Source organism: Pleurodeles waltl, chromosome 9 (genome assembly GCF_031143425.1).
Source record: "Pleurodeles waltl isolate 20211129_DDA chromosome 9, aPleWal1.hap1.20221129, whole genome shotgun sequence".
NCBI classification, from domain to species: domain Eukaryota; kingdom Metazoa; phylum Chordata; class Amphibia; order Caudata; family Salamandridae; genus Pleurodeles; species Pleurodeles waltl.
The window spans coordinates 632,737,508-632,762,379 of record NC_090448.1 but is presented as its reverse complement, the minus strand read 5'-3'; the positions used below and the strand labels follow the sequence as shown (position 1 = coordinate 632,762,379).

The following is a 24,872-nucleotide window of genomic DNA, read 5'->3' as shown; positions in this document are numbered from 1 at the left end:
GTGTGACAATTACTGACTCCATTGATTACTAATGCTATTGATTATCATTGATCATTGATGTTACTGATTAATTATTCATCTGCATGTACTAGAGTTGTGGTGGGAACATCTTAATTGCGAGTCAAAAGGTTAATCGACCTATTCGCCTCCCCTTGTAAATTTACTTATTAAGTTCAGATGCGCTAACACCCTCTTTACCTCAGCGACAGACCGTTTATCTGGCACCACCAATCTATGAATGTATAACAGCTGTCAGAGGAAAAACGGTCTATCTATCTGGTTTTCACCCATGAAATACAAGTGGCATTTATGTTAACAAGTACAGACTTAAGTTTTCCCCAATATATTTTATATATACATTTCGAAGTCACATCATATGCTGACCTATGATAACTCACTTGTGTTAGTGTTAAACCTAAAACTGATAGTAAATAATTCCAATTTCCCCTCTCATCATATTGCCTCCCATTACAATAAATTTACTGCTCCTTTAATATCTTCTCCTGCCTACATCAGGTGTTTCTTAGCCCACTGCTTTGTGATTTGTTTTAGAAGATTCGCCGCTCTTGCCTAGATCGGGGCCCAGGGCCACGACAGGCTATTATCACTACCTACATCTATGATGGGATCATGTGATTCCTGTCTACTAGATGCTACTCACTTGTAACATGACATACCCTACAATTTTCCTAAATTTGCTGATTTTCTGCTTCCCCAACCTGGGATTTTGTGATTTTCATCATCTTGTTTTGCAGGCTCTTTTTTATCTCCCTGTATAATTAATTCACTGTCTCCAAACTATAAGGTAATACTGGCAAGTAACTTCTCTTGCTCAAATATTCATGAACCCAAACTCACAAATGATTATCGGTTGTACCTGCTGCCAGCAATAAATTGTTTGCATGCCTGTAGCTCCAGGGTTGAACCCTTCGCTTACCTGTAGCCAGGTGTGGCTGAGGGACTTGTCAACACTATACCGTTTCCTCATCTTCACCTGGAGCAGGTTATTGATCAGGTCAATGGCTGCAGGAGAGAAGGATTAGGTTAGATATTGCGGATGGCCATGGGTGTCCCCATACTTCCCAGCCTGCCATGCCTCTGCATACTTTGCTACAACTCACCACCAGCTGAGATCTGCCGCCATGGGCTTGCTGGGTACATAAAAGCAGCATTCTGAATTTGCTCATTAATATCCTCATCCTCGTTAAAGGGGAAAGTGCCGCTCAGGCTCACATACATGATAACACCCACAGACCACATGTCCAGTGACCGGTTGTAGCCCTGGTTCAGAAGCACTTCTGGTGCCAAGTATGCCGGAGTTCCAACCACCGATCTCCGAAAGGATTTCTCACCAATGATCCGAGCGAAGCCAAAATCGCAGAGCTTAACCTAGAGAAAAATGTACAGGAAGAGGGTTACCAAATGAAAACTACTGAGGAGTAGCTAAACTAATACTTATTAAAAATACCACCTAATGGCACATCAGACATACAGAACCAGTGATAGATGTTCTAGAAATTTTTTCCATCATTAACACTTCAAAATTAGAGTTGTCAATCACAAAAACAATTACGTTTGAAAGTACAAATCCCATTTAGGAGGCAGTAAAAATTTTCAGAGTGCTACAATGATACTGTGACTGGATACTGATTTGGTATTTGGAACGGGTAGGGCTGCGGGCTTCCCTCCAAAATAATAAATCAATATTCAACATATTAATGGTTTCCAACTACAGTTCTGGTTGTTAACCATTGAAAAGTGCTGACACCCAGGTTCGGTGGTGAGCGATTTGCAAAACTGAAAGGGTCTCTTTGTAAATTTTAGAAAACGGTTTGAAGGAGAGTAGACAGGTGTCCACGGCAATTCTTAGTGAAACTCTCAAATAAATAAAAAAAATATTATTTTGAAACGTACTCCTGTTTCCTTTACAGAAAATGGGCTGCATTTAAAAAAAGCTTTATTTAAACAATCATGGATGGGGTCTTCTTACCCTTGCAGGTCACCACACCTGTGACTGTGTCCCATCAGGGCTGCATTTTGTGACCTACCTTATGAATATTAATGAGGTGGGCTGGAATGCGACCCACTTGTATTCAGAATTTTAAGAACCAGTATATTTGTACATAGGTCAGTTCTAAAAATTTCCCACTGGTTGCACAAATACTGGTCACAATTGTGACTAGTGTCTGTAACCAATATAATAAAATATCTGGGCCCTGATATTGTGTCAGAGCTGTCTTTTACTTTCTGCTGGAGCTCAACATGCACTCCAATACATCCAATTCTTTGTTCTATCGAGTACTGTAACCTTGCAATGGATGTCAGCCAAACGGGTGAAAAAAATCTGTCCTCCACCTACTTTGCAATGAGCTTTATAATATGGATGCAGCAATGTAATAGTGTAAACCCTGTCCCAGATATATACAAAATGCAGGCGAGGGGAGCAGCCCTTTATGGGGCTGAGCTGTGGGGCCAGAGCAATTTAAACACTTGCTGTAAAGAAAAATATTTTTTTAGGAACATCATGGGGTTGAGGAAGGGCACCCCTTTGGTTCCCCTCAGACTTGACCTTGGAATTCATTCAATAGCAAGTCTGGCAGTTTTAAAAATAAGTCTGCTCTACTAGATCCATATATGGAGAACGGAGGAATTGCACTATTACAGGGCTGGCCTCTGTGACATTTTACGATGCACACAAGTTGAAGAGAAAGTAGTATGGTTGAGGAATTTGAGGTCTACTTGGGTAATGATAGGTCTCCCAGAATTCTGGGCTATCCTTGAAGCAATACCATCAAATGCTGTGTATATGGTAAAGCAGAAATTGTGGGAGATGGTTTCTTTTCAGACTTTCCAATCTGGTGACAGTGGCTCACTGGTTAGTGACTTCCTCCAACACAAGTATGAACCTGCCGCAGAGTCCTTCCTAGATGTGATTAGGCCTGCCCGTGCATGATCACTGTTTTTACAATTTAGGTATGGTAATTTGCCCACAGCGCTTTTACTGTGGGTTGGGCCTCTCTGACAGAGGGAGACAAAGTGTAAGCTCTGCTGCCTGGCTGAGGAAACAGCTGAACGTTTGCTTTCCCACTGTCCTAGATATATTGCTCCCAGACGAAGATGGACTTGTGCCCCTTTGTAAAAATCTTTCTATAACTGCCTATAGAATATGCAGGAGAGACCCCTCATTGAAGATAGTGATAGCAGTGTCTGCCATTTTTTATACGCAGGCTAGAATATCAGACAGCAACTTTTGGCATTGGCCTGAGTCCTATAGCAATATTATATGTCTAACTTCATTTTACTTAATGGCTGTAATGTACTGCTGTCGCGTGGAGTATTGGATGACCTATATTAGGGAACAAAGGTTTTTACTGTTTTTATTACATTTACTATATTAACTTGTGGATAATTTTTATTTTGGATTCATATTGTATTTTTAATTGCATTCTATTTAATGGGTCTAGTGGTTCTTCACTCTGAGTGATGATGAAATTATTTATTTTGATCAAACTTTGAACTTTAATTGTTTACAAGTATGATTACCTGGCCCTAAACTGTAGACCTGGTGTGGAGGAGAAGACGTGCTATCTTTACAAGTTCATGCATGCAGAACCAGGCAAAAGGAAACAACCCTTCGGCACCTTATTACCTCATGTAACACAGATACAGATACACATACACGTGCATGCACTCAAGTATGACATGGGACCACAATTATTAGGGAGGGGTGGATGCCTAACTCAACCACATTATCAACAATCAAAACACCTATGGTTAAACACTGATGCCCCGAAAAAATGTTAAAAGGTTTCAAATAGCACAAAGGGCCAGATGTATCAAAGGGTTTTACCCATTCTGTCTCTATGGGAAAATGCTTTAGTAGCTATGGCCCAAAGACTTTTAAAAAGTGCGTATCCAAGAACCAGAAAGCAAGTAAAATGTGCAGCTAAACAAGATGAGGTACTATTATAAGATCTGAATGAATACAAATCAAGGAACTGTTGGTATTACTGGTTACGAATACCACTAACAAAAAATGTAGGCACACAAGGTATACCAAACCAAGAGACTAAAGCAACACATTGTTTGTAACAATTATAATCTTCTAAGTTGGAGGCCATACACACCGTTTTGATTCCATAAATAAATTATCAACATACTAAATTCTAATATTCTAGCCTTAAGCTTTCTGTTCAGATAGGTATAACATGGGGCCTTTTTTCTTAAATGTGGAGCTTTCAAACGTTTTCCGGCACCCGGACAATTCCAATGCCCATTCTTAGCTGGGAAGTGACCCCCTAGAACCAAGCCAACGGCAAAAGGGACTACTGACAAATTACCTGTCTCCAACTGTAAACTTGCCAGAGGTGCAGTCTCTTATTATCCTCAAGTTGTGTGGCGCAAGTTTTAAATGGCGAGCATTTAACCACTGCCAGATTCAAAATGGAATCTGGTCTTACCGCTTTTATAAACTGACACGTTCTAAACTGTAAATGTGCACATGTATAATTGTCTTAAAAACGGATATGAAGTTTGTCTTTTTTGCATAAAACTCTTTTTCCAACATGAAAAACGGATTTGCTCGAATTTCTTGATGTCTGTTTGTAAATGCCTCCAGATGGACTGTTTATTTCCAAACTGAGAAGTGAGAGAGTTCAGGGACATCCTGGCACTATGCATATATACATAAACGCTACCTACCTGACGAAACAATTCTAAAAGTAAGGAACTGACCATTGTGCAGTTTGTATTTTTTTCATACAACCACGGGTTCGCATGAATAGCAGGCAGGTGATGGCTGAGAATGGAACTGGGAAAAATAAATGGCCTAAACAGGTTTCTGAAGGTAGCCCAGCCATTATCAACATATGTGACTGCATCTGAACCCAGAGAGTAATCAGTAGCAATAATGAGTGAGAATTTAAAAATTAGCCATGAGCTTTAATGAAATATGTGTACATTCAGCTAACACAGTGAACTGTGGCACTGAATTATGCTTACAGTGAAATGCTGTTAAAGCCAAGAGGTATATTAATTCAGCAGCCTCGGTGTACTAAATGAAGTAAAGTGAAATTAATAGGACACCATACAGAAAAGGCAAAATACAGTTTATTTCCCATCATTATAAACACCATTTTGCCCTGGCAATATTCAACTGGTTAACTTGAAAATCCAGAATAACCTTTGTCCAGATAGTTGGATAATGTATAAGAAAAACTGGAATTCAAAAGGAAACTGAATGGTTCAACAGCCAACAAAGACGCCAACTTGCCTTCCTTCATACGTAAAAGTAATACCTACCAAAGAAGCAATTTTCCAACTTAGAAAACACACTTTCTCGCCTGTTCATAAGATTTTCTAATGAAGGACCTAATGCACACCTTATCAGGAGCAAAAGATTTGCTGGGGTTATAGATTAAATAGTAAAATGCCATAAAAACGCACAACTCTCAAAGCTTAAAAAGGTAAGGCTAGCAAAGAACAGATATTGAGTTTGCTTTGTGTTGTTACGGATGACAGTACAAAGCTTAAAAATCACTAAATGAAAATGTCACTTACCAGTGTACATCTGTTCGTGGCATCAGTCGCAGTAGATTCGCATGTTTTGCAATAGCTCGCCATCTGGTGTTGGGCCGGAGTGTTACAAGTTGTTTTTCTTCGAAGAAGTTTTTCGAGTCACGGGACTGAGTGACTCCTCCTTTTGTCTCCATTGCGCATGGGCGTCGACTCCATCTTCGATTGTTTTTCCCCGCAGAGGGTGAGGTAGGAGTTGAATTGTAGTAATAGTGCCCATGCAATGGAGTGACTAAGTATGCACCTATTTAAGGTTGAGATGATACATATATAAATAGTTGAAGGTAACTTCCAAACTGCTACAGGCTCCCGGGGAGGCGGGTGGGCACATGCGAATCTACTGCGACTGATGCCACGAACAGATGTACACTGGGTAAGTGACATTTTCAGTTCGATGGCATCTGTCGCTGTAGATACGCATGTTTTGCATAGACTAGTAAGCAGTTATCTCCCCAAAAGCGGTGGATCAGCCTGTAGGAGTGGAAGTAGTCTGAAATAATGTTCTTAATACGGCTTGACCTACTGTGGCTTGTTGTGCGGATAACACGTCTACAAAGTAGTGCTTGGTGAATGTGTGAGGCGTAGACCATGTGGCTGCCTTACATATTTCTTGCATTGGGATGTTTCCTAGAAAGGCCATGGTAGCACCTTTCTTTCTGGTTGAGTGTGCCCTTGGTGTAATGGGCAGCTGTCGTTTAGCTTTAAGGTAGCAGATTTGGATGCATTTAACTATCCATCTGGCTATACCTTGTTTTGATATTGGGTTTCCTGCATGAGGTTTTTGAAATGCAATAAACAGTTGTTTAGTCTTTCTGATGTTTTTTGTTCTGTCAATGTAATACATCAATGCTCTTTTGACATCTAATGTATGTAGTGCCCTTTCAGCTACGGTATCTGGCTGTGGAAAGAACACTGGAAGTTCCACTGTTTGATTTAGATGGAACGGTGAAATAACCTTTGGCAAAAATTTAGGATTGGTCCTTAGGACGACCTTATTCTTGTGTAGTTGTATAAAAGGTTCCTGTATTGTAAACGCCTGAATCTCGCTTACTCTTCTTAGGGAAGTAATGGCGATGAGAAATGCCACCTTCCAGGTTAGGAACTGTATTTCGCAAGAGTGCATGGGTTCAAAAGGTGGACCCATAAGTCTAGTTAGGACAACATTTAGGTTCCATGAAGGAACAGGTGGTGTTCTTGGTGGTATAATTCTCCTAAGGCCCTCCATGAATGCTTTAATGACTGGTATCTTATATAGGGAAGTTGAATAGGTAGTCTGCAGGTATGCAGATATTGCTGCAAGGTGTATTTTAATGGAAGAGAAAGCCAGGTTAGATTTTTGTAAGTGAAGCAAGTAACCCACTACATGTTCTGGAGTTGTGTGTAATGGTTGTATTTGATTAATATGGCAGTAGCAAACAAACCTCTTCCATTTACTTGCATAGCAGTGCCTGGTGGATGGCCTTCTGGCTTGTTTTATGACTTCCATACATTCTTGGGTAAGTTGTAAGTGCCCGAATTCTAGGATTTCAGGAGCCAGATTGCTAGATTCAGCGATGCTGGATCTGGGTGTCTGATCTTTTGGTTGTGCTGTGTCAACAGATCTGGCCTGTTGGGCAATTTGATGCAGGGTACTACTGATAGGCCTAGCAGCGTTGTGTACCAGGGTTGCCTTGCCCAAGTTGGTGCTATTAATATGAGTTTGAGTTTGTTTTGACTGAGTTTGTTTACCAGGTAAGGAAGGAGAGGGAGAGGAGGAAAAGCGTAAGCAAATATCCCTGACCAGTTCATCCATAGGGCATTGCCTTGGGACTGTTTGTGTGGGTATCTGGATGCGAAGTTTTGTCATTTTGCGTTCTCCTTTGTCGCAAACAAGTCTATCTGAGGTGTTCCCCAGAGTTTGAAATAAGTGTTCAGAATTTGGGGGTGAATTTCCCATTCGTGGACCTGTTGGTGATCTCGAGAGAGATTGTCTGCGAGTTGATTTTGGATCCCTGGTATAAATTGTGCTATTAGGCGAATTTGGTTGTGAATTGCCCAACGCCAAATCTTTTGTGCTAGCAGGCTTAACTGCGTGGAGTGCGTCCCCCCTTGCTTGTTTAGATAATACATTGTTGTCATGTTGTCTGTTTTGACGAGAATGTATTTGTGAACTATTATTGGTTGGAAAGCTTTTAGTGCTTGAAAAACTGCTAGAAGTTCTAGGTGATTTATATGCAGTTTTGTTTGATGAACGTTCCATTGGCCTTGTATGCTGTGTTGATCGAGGTGTGCTCCCCACCCTTTCATGGAAGCATCTGTTGTTATTACGTATTGTGGCACTGGGTCTTGGAAAGGCCGCCCTTTGTTTAAATTTATGTTGTTCCACCACAGAAGCGAGAGGTAAGTTTGGCGGTCTATTAACACCAGATCTAGAAGGTGACCCTGTGCTTGTGACCATTGTGATGCTAGGCACTGTTGTAAGGGCCTCATGTGCAGTCTTGCGTTTGGGACAATGGCTATGCATGAAGACATCATGCCTAGGAGTTGTAATATCATCTTTGCTTGTATTCTTTGTGTTGGATACATGCGTTGTATGATGGTGTTGAAATTTTGAATTCTTTGTGGACTTGGAGTGGCTACTCCTTTTGATGTGTCTATTATGGCTCCCAGGTATTGTTGTACCTTGCGCGGCAGAATTTTGGATTTTGTGAAATTGACGGTGAACCCTAGTTTGAAGAGGGTTTGTATGATATGATTTGTGTGATTTGAGCACTCTATTAACGAATGGGCCTTGATTAGCCAGTCGTCTAGATATGGGAACACATGTATTTGCTGCCTTCTTATGTGTGCAGCGACTACCGCTAGACATTTGGTAAAGACTCTTGGTGCGGTTGTTAATCCGAAAGGCAGTACCTTGAATTGTTAATGTATTCCCTTGAATACAAACCTTAGGTATTTCCTGTGCGATGGGTGTATTGGTATATGGAAATAAGCATCCTTGAGGTCTAAAGTTGCCATGTAGTCGTGTAGTTTTAGCAATGGCAATACTTCTTGTAGTGTGACCATGTGAAAGTGGTCTGATTTGATGAAAGTGTTCACTACTCTGAGGTCTAGGATTGGTCTCAGCGTTTTGTCCTTCTTTGGTATCAGAAAGTACAGTGAGTAAACTCCTGTGTTTATTTGTGTGTTTGGCACTAATTCGATTGCATTCTTTTGCAATAGTGCCTGCACTTCTATCTCCAGGAGATTGGAATGGTGTGTTGTCAAATTTTGTGCTTTTGGTGGTATGTTTGGAGGGAATTGTAGAAATTCTATGCAATAACCATGTTGGATAATTGCTAGAACCCAAGTGTCTGTAGTGATTTCCTCCCATGCTTTGTAATAATGACTTATTCTTCCCCCCACTGGTGTTGTGTGGAGGGGGTAAGTGACATGTGAGTCACTGTTTAGTAGTAGGGGTTTTGGGGCTCTGAAATCTTCCTCTATTCCTAGGGAATTGCCCTCCTCTATATTGTCCCCGAAAACCTCCTCTATACTGTCCCTGGTAACTGGACGGTGTTGCTTGTGAGGTGCTGGCTTGTGTGCTCTGACCCCGAAACCCCCCTCGAAAGGGTGTTTTACGGAATGTGCTGTAATTCCCTCTGCTCTGCGGGGAGTAGAGTGCGCCCATGGCTTTGGCAGTGTCCGTATCTTTTTTGAGTTTCTCAATCGCTGTGTCCACTTCTGGACCGAACAGTTCTTTTTCGTTAAAAGGCATATTGAGAACTGCTTGTTGAATCTCTGGTTTAAATCCAGACGTTCGGAGCCATGCATGCCTTCTGATAGTTACAGATGTATTAATTGTCCGTGCAGCTGTATCTGCAGCGTCCATGGAGGAGCGGATCTGGTTGTTAGAAATGGTCTGTCCCTCCTCAACCACTTGTTTTGCCCTATTTTGTAAGTCCTTGGGCAGATGTTCAATGAGATGTTGCATCTCGTCCCAGTGGGCTCTGTCATAGCGCGCAAGTAGTGCCTGGGAGTTCGCGATGCGCCACTGGTTTGCAGCTTGTGCTGCGACTCTCTTACCAGCTGCATCGAACTTGCGGCTTTCTTTATCTGGGGGTGGTGCATCTCCAGATGTGTGGGAGTTGGCCCTGTTCCTAGCTGCTCCTACAACGACAGAGTCTGGTGGCAGCTGTGTAGTGATGAAAACCGGGTCTGTAGGAGGCGCCTTATACTTTTTTTCCACCCTTGGTGTGATTGCCCTACTTTTGACCGGCTCCTTAAAGATTTCTTTTGCGTGCCGGAGCATACCAGGGAGCATAGGCAGGCTTTGGTATGAGCTGTGGGTGGAGGAGAGTGTGTTGAATAAAAAATCATCCTCGACCTGTTCTGAGTGGAGGCTTACGTTGTGAAATTGTGCTGCTCTAGCCACCACTTGAGAATACGCGGTGCTGTCCTCTGGTGGAGATGGCTTCGTAGGGTATGCCTCCGGACTGTTATCCGACACTGGGGCGTTGTATAGGTCCCATGCGTCTTGATCTTGGTCACCCTGGCTTATGGTGGTGTGAGCTGGGGAGTGTGATGGAGTTTGTGCTGGTGAGACGTTAATCACGGGTGGAGGAGAGGGTGGTGGGGTAACTCTTTTCACCACTTTTGGTTGTGGTGTCTGTTCAGTTTGGAACTCCAACCTTCTCTTTCTTCTAATGGGGGGAAGGGTGCTTATTTTTCCTGTCCCCTGCTGTATGAAAATACGCTTTTGCGTATGGTCCACATCAGTTGATTGTAGCTCTTCCTCAAACCTATGCTTTTGCATTTGGGAGGTTAGCGAGTGCTCTTCTGTATAAGAGCCTGAAGCTGGGTCGCTTGCAGTTTGTTTCGGCACCGAAACCCTGTCTGCGTGTTTTTTCGGCTCCGAGGTGACTTTTTTCTTTTTCGGGGCCGAAACCTCTCGGCGTCGATCTTCTTCGGTGCCGCTGTCTCGGCATCGAGCCGTGTCCACACCGGCATCTCGGTGTCGAGGCTTGTCTCCAGCACTTTCTCGGTCCCGAGAAGGCTGCGTGCCGGTGTCTCGACCGGAGTCGGACGATCTCGGCACTGTTTGGGCCTTTTTCGGTGCCGACGGTCGGTCACCGAATTTATGGGTGGAGCCATGGCCTGATGGCAGTGGCGTCCCCTGGGCCTTGTAAATCTTCCTCTGTGTGGTTTTCGACGTCTTACTCACGGTTTGTGTATCGTCGAATCCTTCGGAGTCTGAGTCTTGGATCGAGAAGGTACCTTCCTCTCCTTGTTCCTCGAACTCTCGGTGGGCTGTCGGCGCGGACGCCATCTGAAGTCTTCTGGCTCGACGGTCTCGGAGTGTTTTTCGGGACCGGAACGCACGACAGGCCTCACAGGTGTCTTCACTGTGCTCAGGTGACAGGCACAGGTTACAAACCAAGTGTTGGTCTGTATAGGGGTATTTATTGTGGCATTTGGGACAGAAACGGAACGGGGTCCGTTCCATCGGCGTTCTTCAGCACTCGGTCGGGCCGACCAGGCCCCGACGGGGGATCGAAAAACTACCCCGAAGGGCACCGGAGCTCTTCGATCTGGTGTTGAATCTAACTACGCCGATCCCGAACGCAACAATACCGACGAAAATCTTCCGAAATTAGCTATCTTTCCGTTCCGAAACTCGGAGCGACAGGAACACGTCCGAACCCGATGGCGGAAAAAAAACAATAGAAGATGGAGTCGACGCCCATGCGCAATGGAGACAAAAGGAGGAGTCACTCGGTCCCGTGACTCGAAAGACTTCTTCGAAGAAAAACAACTTGTAACACTCCGGCCCAACACCAGATGGCGAGCTATTGCAAAACATGCGTATCTACAGCGACAGATGCCATCGAACATGTAGTTTAATCACAAGCAAATTATCATTAATGAAAGATCATGAGCCAACCGTCTGTCTACTGCTATGTCATGGTGAGTGATACGTGTCCAAAGACCCGATTGCAGAGGGTATGGTGGATGTTGAAGAGGATTTCTAAATTTATATATGAGGGCTGGTTTGCACATTTTATGAAGCTGTACACCTTTCCCAGGTTCTGCTGTACTATCACTTTAATGTAGCTGAGAAGTTCTTTACCAGCACCGCTTATGGATGATGTAAGAGCAGCCAATCATTGATTCCCAGGAACGAGATAGCTCATTCGGAGAGTACTGCAGATCTAACCTTTGGGATCCTAAGATGGGATATAAGAGTGAACTCACCTGTGGAAATGGATCAGCAGAGGCTAGCAGCACGTTTTCCGGTTTCAGGTCACAGTGAACAATGTTCTTGAAATGCAGGTGCCGAAGAGCAACCAGAATCTGTGCAGGAAAAAAGAGATAATGGGAAGAGTTTCAGAGGCTGCAGCATCACTCTCTCGGACTCATCCACAAATGTGGGGAAGAGGGCACTGCTGTATCTTCAGAAAGACTTTAGACTAGAATACAACACGCAGGTGGAACAATAAGGACTGATATATAGCAGGTAGCTGTAATACTTGAGGTGCTAGTAGGAGGAACGCATCGTCTCTGGGGAAAAGAAGCCTCTCCATAAACTCATGTGTCACTCTGGACAAAACGTTGGCAGGTAGGATGCTCCAAGATAAAAACTGTTTTGCTGAGTTTATGGGCCACAAGAGAAAAAGTTAAAATGATCAGAGATTTTCGTGTAAGTTAACAAGGTGCCTCGGTTTCCAAGCTCTCTGGTGAGGAAAGTTTAGGCCAGTGCCGCTAATGACGAGATGCCCTGGACAATAAAGCTTCCTGAGGTGTACCGTTGCAGGCATGAATGTATGTATTAAGATGCCCTGGGTTCAATGTGCACTGTCTAATAATAATCTTTTACCCTTACTTTTTCCGAAATATAATACTTCTCGCCTGGAGCCCCTGAGGGTTACCAGGCCATGGCTTTATTTCTCACAGCAAAAAACAACTGAAGGTCTATAAATGTGTTGCTATATTTCCACTCTCTGGGCCAGAGCATACATAAATCCTCACAAACACAGTTCCTGTTTAATTTATATTGGTCTGTCTATCACTTTCCCAACCATTTCAACAATCACGTGCTGGTACTATGTTGTACATGTGTCTATACAATCTGGATCTGGCTCAGAACATCTTGGACAATCAGATACTGATATAAAACACAGTGAACGAGGTGCGTTTTATGTAAACATTAAATTACAGAAGTTAAATCTCATTTCTGAAGATGTTCGGTGTGTTATGCTGAAACATATTCCCATCGTTGGTACTTATTTTGCTGTTTGTCATGTACCTAACTGCTGTAAATAATTTATCAGTCCTTAGTAAGGCACTATAAATTCGAGTAACTGCCAATCTTTCAGACACTTATGACATTAGAAACTTTAAGATGGCCTGCAGCTGGCTCTTTTCGGTTCGCTCCCCAGATAGTGTATTATATCCACCAGTTTTTCAAAAACTGCTCCTTCGAGATTTTGTAGAACTGCACTATTTGGTGAAAGGTCTGCATCTTTCATGAATGCTATAAACTCGTATTCAGCATACCGGTTATTTGGTAGCTGCTATTTCAGGAATGCTCGAGTGTAAGCGACTCAATCAGGAGTTTTCTTTTGTCAGTTACTCCAACAGTATCTTGCTATTCTTACAAACCATGGGACCTTCAGTCCAAATTAATGCCCCATCACCACCTGCTTTGATCCACTCATTATATATTTCACTTCCCAGTGATAACTTCTGCAAACCACCGAGCTACACACTGGAGTTGTACATTTAGAAATGAAAGCTTGTAGGTGAGTAGGCCAGTCCTCCTTCTATACTTGGTGATTGCAGTGCTGAGGGCCACCCTGTATCCTTTCTGTTCCCAAATCAAAGTAAATAACTTCAATACTTTTGAAGGCAGCTGTACCAGTAGACTGTAAAAATGATACAACAATCTAGGCTAAAGCTATTTTGCCCCATCAGGAAACAAATTCCAAAATGTGCGGTCCCACCTGGTAGATATTATCGCCTGGGATACTACCACAAATCACATCTTGGTCTTCCCCATATAACTGAATTCCTAAATTTTAGTAAAGTTGTTGGTACATTTTTACTGTATTATCATGTCGGTATGTATCATAATTGGCCTAGACCTGATTTATAACTACACAGGTCTTCTATGTATTCGCTCGAAAATGGCATAACCCTGGATTTTTTTATTGAAGAATGGCAGACACCTGCAATTATTATTGTAGAGGTAAGGAACCCTAGTTTATTAATTTCACTAGAGGTACACTCATTTATACTTATACCATAATTTAGTGGAAATGCAGGTCTCCATTCCTGCCTCCACATTTAATTAATGCTGGCATTTATCCCCTTAAGCCCGTCCCTGTCTCTTAAAGGGGAAGGTGCTGCTTTTAAAAATAAATGTTATTTAATGTGGCATTTGGAAGTGTGCAGCGGGTCCGGATCCATGGGCCCCTCTGCCAGTTTCCCCTAATGCTGAACGCAACCATTCTGCAGTTGGATGCTGTGCCTCCGAAATAGCTTTCATTTGTGAATGTGGTACCAACTCCTTGTGGGTTTCTGAAATGTATCAATGGTAGGCGACCTCAATTATGGTCAAAAGGCATTCATGATTGAATACAGACTCTCAAGGAGACACCAATTCCTGCCACCTCGCTTTTACAATTCATTGTGGGTAACTGCGTCCAAAATGTTTACCAATCTCAAAGTACCCCTGTGCAATTGCAAAGGCGTTGATTTTGCGAATCAGTTTGCAGCGTACAAATATATTGTTTAAGAAAGTGGCTTGCAAAGAATGGAAGCACCAAGTAAGAGGACCGAGGGACGGACCTCACGGAAAGCAAATGTGGTTTGAAAGGTGGACTATTATGGACAATGAGAGAAAACAGTAGCTTGTAAATAAATGATTGCAAATTAAGCTACCTGTACTGCCAAAGAGAGAAAGGGGGAGTGGGCTGACAAAGTGTGGCTGCAAAGGGAAGCAACTTACTAAAAATGGAATTCAGAGGAAGGAAGAGGGTAGCAGAGAATCTACAACAGAAGTCCCACCTGAGTGATGAGGTACTTGGTAAGTCGTTCTGGGAGACGCCCTCGCTCACTGGACAGAATCATCTCCAACATGTCCCCGTGCAGCTTCTCCATCACCACAAATACCTTCTCTGGTGTCTCAAACATGCACTCCAAGTTCACAATGCCAGCGTGCCTCAGGCTCTAGAGAGGGTAAACATAAATGGTCAAAAGCAGAGTTATCCTCTTCAGAGCTCTGACATCTGCCCCCTCTATGAGAAAAATCGCCTTATTATTATGCAAGCTGGTAGAGAGCCATAAATCATAAGATGTGCAGAGGGAACATACAGCTTCAGGAGAGAGATAAGCAACAACAGCACTACAACTTTAGTTTCCATAAGATCAGCACTGTGAGTTCTAGTTGGGGGGGGGGGATTAATACAGTGATGATAATTTGATTAAAGAGTTCTTGCTGAATCACTCAAATCGGCATTCTCCAAACAGCGACTCCTAAGCAAAATGTTCTCGACTCTAAATACTGTGAAGGTCTTGGATCTAGATTTGTGGTTTCTCTATATTTAGTTTTTAGTGACAAAGAGGGGAGTGTGATTTAGCTTCCCTTTGAGCTCATTTTAAGAGATCTGTTTATACTTTTCAGAAATGCTTTGTAATGTATGCATGTCAATATAACCAAGATGTCAATATGCCACACCTGTGAAGAAAAAAAATCAACACTCTAATTGTGATGGGCAAGATTGTGCTGGGAGGCAGTGGTGGCTTTCTCAAGATGGCCATTTGGTTTAAAGGAGGGACAGGCTACAGCTCTACCGGACAAAGGTCTGATTTTGGGAGTTGTGTCTGTCTATTTTCCCTGGTATGGTGGTAACCAGGCAAAATTCCCCAACTTCAGAAATTACAAATGTGGACCAGCTGACATTTTGACGGCTGCACCTGAGAAGGGGATAAGGGCAGGCTTGTCCACAACAGTCACAGGAAACAGTATTCGTGCCAGCAGTAATAAAGAAGGGGTTGCCCTAGTGGAAAGGGGAAACCATTTATATTGATGCATTTAATGACATGTCTTTCTTGCAAATGCCAGAATTTGTAATTTTTAAATTCTAAGTAGTTTCATCTTATCCACCAGAGGAAACTGTAAGCTTTACATTAGAGGAACTGCAAGCCACAGTGATGAACACATATTCAGTATCCAGATGGTGTAAAATGTGACAGACAAATGGGGAAATACAGCAAAAACATTTTTCCCTTCAGAGAAGGAGCTTTTGTTGGTTCCCACTCCACTGAAGGACTGCTCTTAAGGAGAACCCATTTCCTGGTGAACAAGGTCTTTTGTTAATGACTCAAAAGTTTATAAAACGTACTGCAAACAATAGAAATCAGAAACGTTTTTTAAAGGGGCATAACCTCATCATACATGGCCCAAATTATGGTAAAAGTATAAGCAAGAATAAAACAATCCGTTTTAAATTACGAAATAAAATTAATTTCCTAGAGAATCAAAATGACGATAGAGGCTGCTTTTATAAAGGGTGAAGAAGAGCTTGGCCAATACTTACCCAGACCACAGAAGGTCTACAGCTAAGGATTCATGTCTTAAGGAGTACACCAGACAAACTATGCTGGCTTCAGCCAGCGTTTCTTTCTGACCTGTCATCTCAGCTTTGAAAGGAGTACTGCAGTCCATCATACTTGATCATCATTCAGCTCTTGCAAATATGTCTCAGATGATCACAGCAAGGCGATCCAGAAGTATTTACCATATCAAAAATTACATATTTTGTCAAGTTACAACTTGGTGATCGGCAAAGCCATGTAGAGATCCAGAACTTTATGCTGTCCATTTATCATCCTTCACGTATTCATGCAAGGCTGCTGCTGTGCGTCGAAAGGCACTGATGTTGTGCACTATACTTGCAGGTAACTCTTCAATAAAGGATGTTCAAAGAGCAGTCAGAGGTCTCAGCAACAATAAAGTACAAAACTTCTATATGGCATGCCCCTCTGAGCTAGCTCAAGACACGATGGCCCCTCACCTGCAGTATGGCCACCTCGTTCCGTAGCTGACTCTCCTGCTTGGTTGGAAACCGCAGCTTGTCTATCACTTTCACAGCCACATCCCGGCCTGTCTTGCGATGTTTTCCTGCAAAACAGATACATTGCAGGTGCTTTGACACTACATTTTCACAGTCCTGACACAGTGATATCCTAATGACTTCCTAAAGACCTGCAACTCATAGCAAACACTTTCATGACTAACCCAAATGTTTATTTGAAGGAATATAGGAATATTATGATGTCAGGTAAAGTCATCGACAAGTAATGCTGTAGTTAATGGAATTAACAGCACATATTCTGGCTTGAAATCGAAGCATTGGAGAGTTTTACAAGATACCAATATACAACAGAACTAAGAGGGTGTTGAATTAGGATCATCCTCAACACATACAGAGTCTCTTTTACAAAGGTGTTCTGCAGTTGCAAACCTGTGATTCATCAAAATGATTTGTAGATAGTTTCCAGTGGAAACAACACACTAAAGGCACAGGTGTTTGCCCCACAGTCACCTTCTCTCTTGCCTCAAGTTTCTTTGTCTCCCCTTCTTTTTTATTTAGAATGAGTGCACCTCAATAGCTCCGCTTTCCCTTGCCTCCTGCTGTGGCATTTCACCACTGGCAACTGCTGCGTTATTTAAGAGGTGCAGTGCAGGCGGTGAACTGTCTATTGTCACCAAGGACGTAGGCAGGGATTGCTGCATACCGAGGAAACCACAGATTTGTGACGTCAAAACACCCAACAATGCCCTTTTAAGAGTCAGAAAAGTCTTACCAACTTGCAAAAGGCATTTTGAGACATTAGGAACTGTAAATCGGAAGGAGGTGTAAAAAGTGCACCCCCATCCTATTTAGGAGTAGAAACAGAATGGTGCTATTGCTTTGGAACAAAAAATGTGGTTGCAAAACACTGATCAGATATCAACATCTCAAAGGGGATCTGATTCTCAAATCCCATGAGGCAGCTACCCTTTTGGAATTATATTGAGCAGCCTTGGGTGCAGTGGTCTGCTCCTCCATGTCTTCCAAAACAAGAAATGTTTACTTCTAGCCATTTACTGAACATTTCAGCCTATCTACCAACTAAAACTGACTAGACAGGCCGCTTTGAAAGCCTATTCAAATATGCTTTTTCACATGCCTTCTACACTATACAGGCTGCATTACAAAATGATAGGCAGATTACAAAATGTCAATGCACAACTCGCACCCATTATAAGCGACCTACCCTCATATGCATCAGGCCAACAGTCGCTTAGCCTACACACCCCCCATGACTGTCTCACCACGATCAAGATTGTCTTTAGAAGCTAGTCTGACTCCCAACAAATCATGTGTGGCCCTCGTGACTTCGTGAGAGTCTTATGCCATTTTTCAGGTAAAATATCTCTTGGTTAAAGACCCTCAAACTCCACCGCTAGGGAGACAGGGATCCTTGAGTTCTCGGATTCTCTATTATTTTTTCTATTTACAGATGCTCTCGTACATATCCGTTTCAAGTGAAGTCTGATTCTCGGAATGAAATGTATATGAGAGAAAAGTCAAGTTTTATTTGACTGTATCTCTTTGTTGATCTGTACGTGGTGTGGGATAAGAAAGATGGTGAATTTTGGACGCTGCTATGTGGATATCCAATTTAGTAAAATCTCCTTCCTCAACGGGGTCCACCTCATTATTTAAAATGATAAGCCGCAAATATGTATGTTTTAGTTTCCTTCTGCAATGCTCATTACACATGCTATCATTTCTACTTAAGAAAGATGGTGTCAAGAAGTTGAGGGAATTTTAGAGTTATCGGGGCTTTACTATTTTGGGCATAGTTTTGTATCAGAGTTGAAAAGACTGACTTTGTTAAAAAGTTGGCGCCTTGTACCCTTATCTCACTGTCCTAAAGAGCCCTGGCAAATACTGGGCAGTACTTACCTATGGCTATCATATGACTTGGCTTTTCAGAAAGAGGCTATATTTGTATTGCAGAACACAAACGTGTAATAATTAACAAGCAACACCGGTGGGCCTTACAAGTGCAACTAGTAGACATCCTGTACCCAGGAGGCCGAATGGAATGGAAACTGAGCCTGGCTGTCCTTTGAGGCAAGACAAATATTTCACAATAATGATTGGTTAGTAGTTGTAGTCCATCTTCAGCTTGGCCCTTCAAATATATTGCATGAGGTATGTGTATGTTGTATCGTAACTGTATAAAATCGTCAACAAATGTTTCATACAAATGTGCATTTGTATACTTTAATGGAGCCCGTAAACTTTGCCCATCCAGTCTCATTTGCCTGCAAGCCTCACTGCCAATATCTGCCAATCCTTTCTTCACCAAATCAAACAAGCACTGACATCAGTGTGTCAGTGATAACATCCCTACTTCCAATTCCCATGCACCTTTCACACACATACACACACTTACCTCCATACACCACACCAAACTGTCCGGAGCCCAGCACCTCATCTGGAAAGATCTGGTAGACTGTTGCAATGTCCTGGAATAGAACACAACAGACTGTTTTAGACTCCTGAAGTCACTGGCTCTGCCTCTTCCCCTTGTCTCTGTAATGCTATGTGGGTCTAAACTTCCTGTTCGCTATTTCGCCTCACTGTTCTTAAATACTGCATTCTTTCTCTTTATTGGAGCCATGAGGACCCCCTTTCTCCCTCTTACCACGAGATTATTGGTTCAATCTTTTCTCAGTCTCTAATTCTGTTACCTCAATATATGCTTGCTGGTCCTCCATCTCTGGAAGCATTTCCAATTAGTGATTTCTCTCTTTTCACGACAATCACTATCTATTTGTAAGTTCTTCACTGTTTCTTGATAAGAAAGGTTCTCATATGCTATGCATAAGAAATCATCTTTCTCTTTAAGCTTGTCTATCTCCTTATTGCTATATGCAAACTTCACTATTTCTCTGCAGGTCTACCTCTCACTAACTTTGTAAAGACCGTTCTCGGTTTTTCCCTTTGTAACCTTTTCAGGCCATCGCATCTGAACCACAAGCTTTCTCGTGCTAAGCTTGTCTGCTTATCTTTCCTCTAATGTGTGTTTAAACTTCTCAACCTTCCCTCCAATCAATGTCTCTAAACCTCTTAACCTCTCTTACTAATCTAGCTTTATATCACTTTTTACTCCTTATTTTCATCCGAGAAAGCTGCCCCCAATGCTGATGCCTCAGTGAGCACAATGTTCTCCCAACTTAGTCTCTCTCTACCCATCTATGAACATTTCTTTCTGTCTTCATCTCTTCCGTCCACTCCTAACAAGTTCTCTTCTTGATTTTCTCACTTCCTGTCCAGCTCCGTAAAGCCATGTAATGAAAATGTCACTTACCCAGTGTACATCTGTTCGTGGCATCAGTCGCTGAGATTCACATGGTATGCATGAGCTCGCCATCTGGTGTTGGGTCGGAGTGTTACAAGTTGTTTTTCTTCGAAGAAGTGTTTTCGAGTCACGGGACCGAGTGACTCCTCCTTCTGTGCTCATTGCGCATGGGCGTCGACTCCATCTTCGATTGTTTTCCCCGCAGAGGGTGAGGTAGGAGTTGTACTATAGTAATAGTGCCCGCGCAATGAAAAATGTAAGTATGTACCTATTAAAGGATTAAGTAATATATATACAAATGTACAAAATTGAAGGTAACTTCTGAACTGCTACAGGCTTCCGGGGAGGTGGGTGGGTCCATGTGAATCTCAGCGACTGATGCCACGAACAGATGTACACTGGGTAAGTGACATTTTCAGTTCGATGGCATCTGTCGCTGTAGATACACATGGTATGCATAGACTAGTAAGCAGTTAGTTCCCCATAAGCGGTGGTTTTAGCCTGTAGGAGTAGAAGTTGTCTGAAATAGAGTTCTTAATACAGCTTGACCTACTGTAGCTTGTTGTGCGGATAGCACATCTATACAGTAGTGTTTGGTGAATGTGTGAGGCGTAGACCAAGTGGCTGCCTTACATATTTCCTGCATTGGGATGTTTCCTAAAAAGGCCATTGAAGCACCTTTTTTCCTTGTTGAATGTGCCCTGGGAGTAATGGGCAGTTGTCTTTTTGCTTTAAGGTAGCAGATTTGGATGCATTTAACTATCCATCTGGCTATACCTTGTTTTGATATTGGGTTACCTGCATGAGGTTTTTGGAATGCAATAAATAGCTGTTTAGTTTTTCTGATGTTCTTTGTTCTGTCAATGTAGTACATTAATGCTCTTTTGACATCTAATGTATGTAGTGCTCTTTCAGCCACAGAATCTGGCTGTGGGAAAAATACTGGTAGTTCTACCGTTTGATTTAGATGGAATGGTGAAATAACTTTTGGTAAAAATTTTGGATTAGGTCGTAGGACGACCTTATTTTTATGTATTTGTATAAAAGGCTCTTGTGTTGTGAACGCTTGAATTTCACTTACTCTTCTTAGAGATGTAATGGCGATGAGAAAGGCAACTTTCCAGGTTAGGAATTGTATTCCGCAAGAGTGCATGGGTTCGAAAGGTGGGCCCATGAGTCTTGTTAGAACCACGTTTAGGTTCCATGAAGGAACAGGTGGTGTTCTTGGTGGTATAATTCTTTTAAGCCCTTCTATAAATGCTTTGATAACTGGTATCCTATACAAGGAAGTTGAATAGGTAGTTTGCAGGTATGCAGATATTGCTGCAAGGTGTATTTTAATAGAAGAGAAGGCTAGCTTTGCTTTTTGTAAATGGAGCAAGTAATTTACTATATGTTTTGGAGTTGCATCTAGCGGTTGTATCTGATTATGATGGCAGTACCAAACAAATCTTTTCCACTTACTTGCGTAGCAGTGTCTAGTGGATGGCCTTCTGGCCTGCTTTATGACTTCCATACACTCTTGGCTAAGTTGTAAGTGTCCGAATTCTAGGATTTCAGGAGCCAGATTGCTAGATTCAGCGATGCTGGGTCCGGGTGTCTGATCTGTTGGTTGTGTTGCGTTAACAGATCTGGTTTGTTGGGCAGTTTGATGTGTGGTACTACGGACAGATCTAGCAGTGTTGTGTACCAGGGTTGTCTTGCCCAAGTTGGTGCTATTAAAATGAGTTTGAGTTTGTTTTGACTCAATTTGTTTACTAGGTAAGGAAGGAGAGGGAGAGGAGGAAAAGCGTAAGCAAATATTCCTGACCAGTTCATCCATAGGGCATTGCCTTGGGATTGCTTGTGTGGGTATCTGGACGCGAAGTTTTGGCATTTTGCGTTCTCCTTTGTTGCAAATAAGTCTATTTGTGGTGTTCCCCAGAGTGTGAAGTAGGTGTTCAGAATCTGTGGGTGGATTTCCCATTCGTGGACTTGCTGGTGATCTCGAGAGAGATTGTCTGCCAGCTGATTCTGGATCCCCGGAATAAACTGTGCTATTAGACCAATCTGATGGTGGATTGCCCACTTCCATATTTTTTGAGCTAACAAGCTTAACTGCGTTGAATGTGTTCCTCCTTGTTTGTTTAGATAATACATCGTTGTCATGTTGTCTGTTTTGACAAGGATGTATTTGTGGGTTATGATTGGTTGGAAAGCTTTTAGTGCTTGAAAAACTGCTAATAATTCTAGATGATTTATATGCAGTTTTGTTTGATGTATGTTCCATTGTCCTCTTATGTTGTGTTGATTGAGATGTGCTCCCCACCCTGTCATGGAAGCATCTGTTGTTATTACGTACTCTGGCACTGGGTCTTGGAAAGGCCGCCCTATGTTTAAATTTATACTGTTCCACCATAGAAGCGAGAGGTAAGTTTGGCGGTCTAGCAACACCAGATCTAGAAGGTGACCCTGTGCTTGAGACCACTGTGAGGCTAGGCACTGTTGTAAGGGCCTCATGTGCAGTCTTGCGTTTGGGACAATGGCTATGCATGAGGACATCATGCCTAGGAGCTGTAGTATTGTTCTTGCTTGTATTGTTTGGTTTGGAGACATGTGTTGAATGACCCTGTTGAAATTGTGGATCCTTTGTGGAGTTGGCGTTGCTACTCCTTTTGTCGTGTCTATTATGGCTCCTAGATATTGCTGTACTTTGCTTGTCAGAATGTTTGATTTTGCAAAGTTGACGGTGAACCCTAGTTTGTAGAGGGTTTGTATGACTTGATTTGTGTGGTTTGAGCATTGTGTGAGCGAACTGGTTTTGATTAGCCAGTCGTCTAGATACGGGAACACATGTATTTGCTGCCTTCTGATGTGTGCAGCGACTACTGCTAGGCATTTTGTGAATACTCTTGGAGCGGTTGTTAAACCAAAAGGCAATACTTTGAATTGGTAATGTATTCCTTTGAATACAAACCTTAGATATTTCCTGTGTGATTGATGTATTGGTATATGGAAATATGCGTCCTTGAGGTCTAGGGTTGTCATGTAGTTGTGTTTTTTGAGCAATGGTAACACTTCTTGTAGTGTGACCATGTGAAAGTGGTCTGATTTGATGAATGTGTTTACTACTCTGAGGTCTAGAATTGGTCTCAGTGTTTCGTCCTTTTTTGGTATCAAGAAGTACAGTGAATAAACTCCTGTGTTTATTTGTGTGCTTGGTACTAATTCTATTGCATTTTTTTGCAGTAGTGCTTGAACTTCTATCTGTAGATGCTGTGAATGGTATTTTGATAAATTTTGTGATTTTGGTGGTATGTCTGGAGGGAATTGCAGGAATTCTATGCAATAACCATGCTGGATAATTGCTAGGACCCATGTGTCTGTAGTTATTTTGTCCCATGCTTCGTAATATTGACGTATCCTCCCCCCCACTGGTGTTGTGTGGGAGGGGTGTGTGACATGTGAGTCACTGCTTGTTGGTAGTGGTTTTGGGGCTTTGAAATCTTCCCCTATTCCTAGGGAATTGTCCCCCTCTATACTGGCCCCGAAAACCTCCCCTGTACTGTCCCTGGTAGGTGGGCGGTGCGGACTGTGAGGTGCTAGCTTGTGTGGCCTGACCCCGAAACCCTCCTCTAAAAGGTGTTTTGCGGAAGGTGTTATAAGATCCTCTGCTCTGCGGGGAGTAGAGTGCGCCCATGGCCTTGGCAGTGTCAGTGTCCTTCTTGAGCTTTTCTATGGCTGTGTCGACCTCCGGACCGAACAGAAGTTTTTCGTTTACTGGCATGTTAAGCACTGCCTGCTGAATTTCTGGCTTGAATCCAGACGTTCTGAGCCATGCGTGCCTACGGATGGTAACCGACGTATTAATGGTCCTCGCGGCCGTGTCTGCTGCATCCATGGAGGAGCGTATTTGATTGTTGGAAATGTTTTGACCCTCCTCAACAACCTGTTTTGCTCTTTTTTGCAGATCTTTTGGGAGATGTTCAATGAGATGCTGCATCTCATCCCAGTGGGCTCTGTCGTATCGCGCTAGCAGCGCTTGTGAATTTGCGATGCGCCACTGGTTTGCTGCTTGGACAGCAACCCTCTTCCCGGCTGCATCGAACTTCCTGCTTTCTTTATCTGGGGGAGGTGCATCCCCAGAAGTGTGTGAATTTGCCCGTTTTCTGGCAGCCCCTACCACCACAGAATCTGGTGGCAGCTGAGAGGTGATGAATACAGGGTCCGTAGGAGGCGCCTTATACTTTTTGTCCACCCTAGGCGTCACTGCCCTACTTTTAACTGGCTCCTTGAAAATGTCCTTTGCATGGCGAAGCATGCCTGGGAGCATCGGCAGGCTTTGGTAGGAGCTGTGGGTTGAAGAGAGGGTGTTAAATAAAAAATCATCCTCTACTTGTTCCGAGTGGAGTTCCACATTATGGAATAGTGCTGCTCTAGCCACCACTTGTGAGTAGGCTGTGCTGTCTTCCGGTGGTGATGGCCTAGTTGGGTATGTGTCTGGGCTGTTATCAGACACTGGTGCGTCGTACAAGTCCCACGCATCCTGATCTTGGTCATCGTGGCTCATGGCGGTGTGAGCTGGCGAATGTGACGGGGTGTAAGTTGGCGAAGCCGGAGTTACAGGTGGAGGTGAGGGAGGAGGTGTTACCTTTTGTGCTGTTTGTTGCTGAGAAGTAAACTGAAGCGTTCTCTTTCGTTTGACAGGTGGAAGGGTACTGATCTTCCCAGTCCCCTGCTGAATAAAGATACGCTTTTGCGTGTGATCCACGTCAGTGGATTGCAGTTCTTGTTCAAATCTATGTTTGTTCATTTGAGAAGACATAGAATGCTCTTCAGTATAGGAGCCAGAAACAGGGTCTGATGTCGCTTTTTTCGGCTCCGAAAACCCTGTCGATTGTTTTTTCGGCTCCGAGGTAACCTTCCTCTTTTTCTGT

General features: G+C 42.9%; 1 protein-coding gene across 1 annotated transcript in view; it reads right to left on the bottom strand.

Moving 5' to 3' along the window:
* PRKD2 (protein kinase D2) overlaps nucleotides 1–24,872 on the bottom strand; it is a 397,645-nt gene that overhangs the window by 44,421 nt on the left and 328,352 nt on the right. Inside the window, exons 12-17 of the mRNA XM_069207667.1 lie at nucleotides 19,048–19,120; nucleotides 16,611–16,717; nucleotides 14,602–14,763; nucleotides 11,788–11,886; nucleotides 1,122–1,389; nucleotides 938–1,023 (exon numbers count right to left, since the gene is read on the bottom strand). Of these exons, the coding sequence (XP_069063768.1) occupies nucleotides 938–1,023; nucleotides 1,122–1,389; nucleotides 11,788–11,886; nucleotides 14,602–14,763; nucleotides 16,611–16,717; nucleotides 19,048–19,120 (795 nt within the window). The remainder of the gene's footprint in view (nucleotides 1–937; nucleotides 1,024–1,121; nucleotides 1,390–11,787; nucleotides 11,887–14,601; nucleotides 14,764–16,610; nucleotides 16,718–19,047; nucleotides 19,121–24,872) is intronic.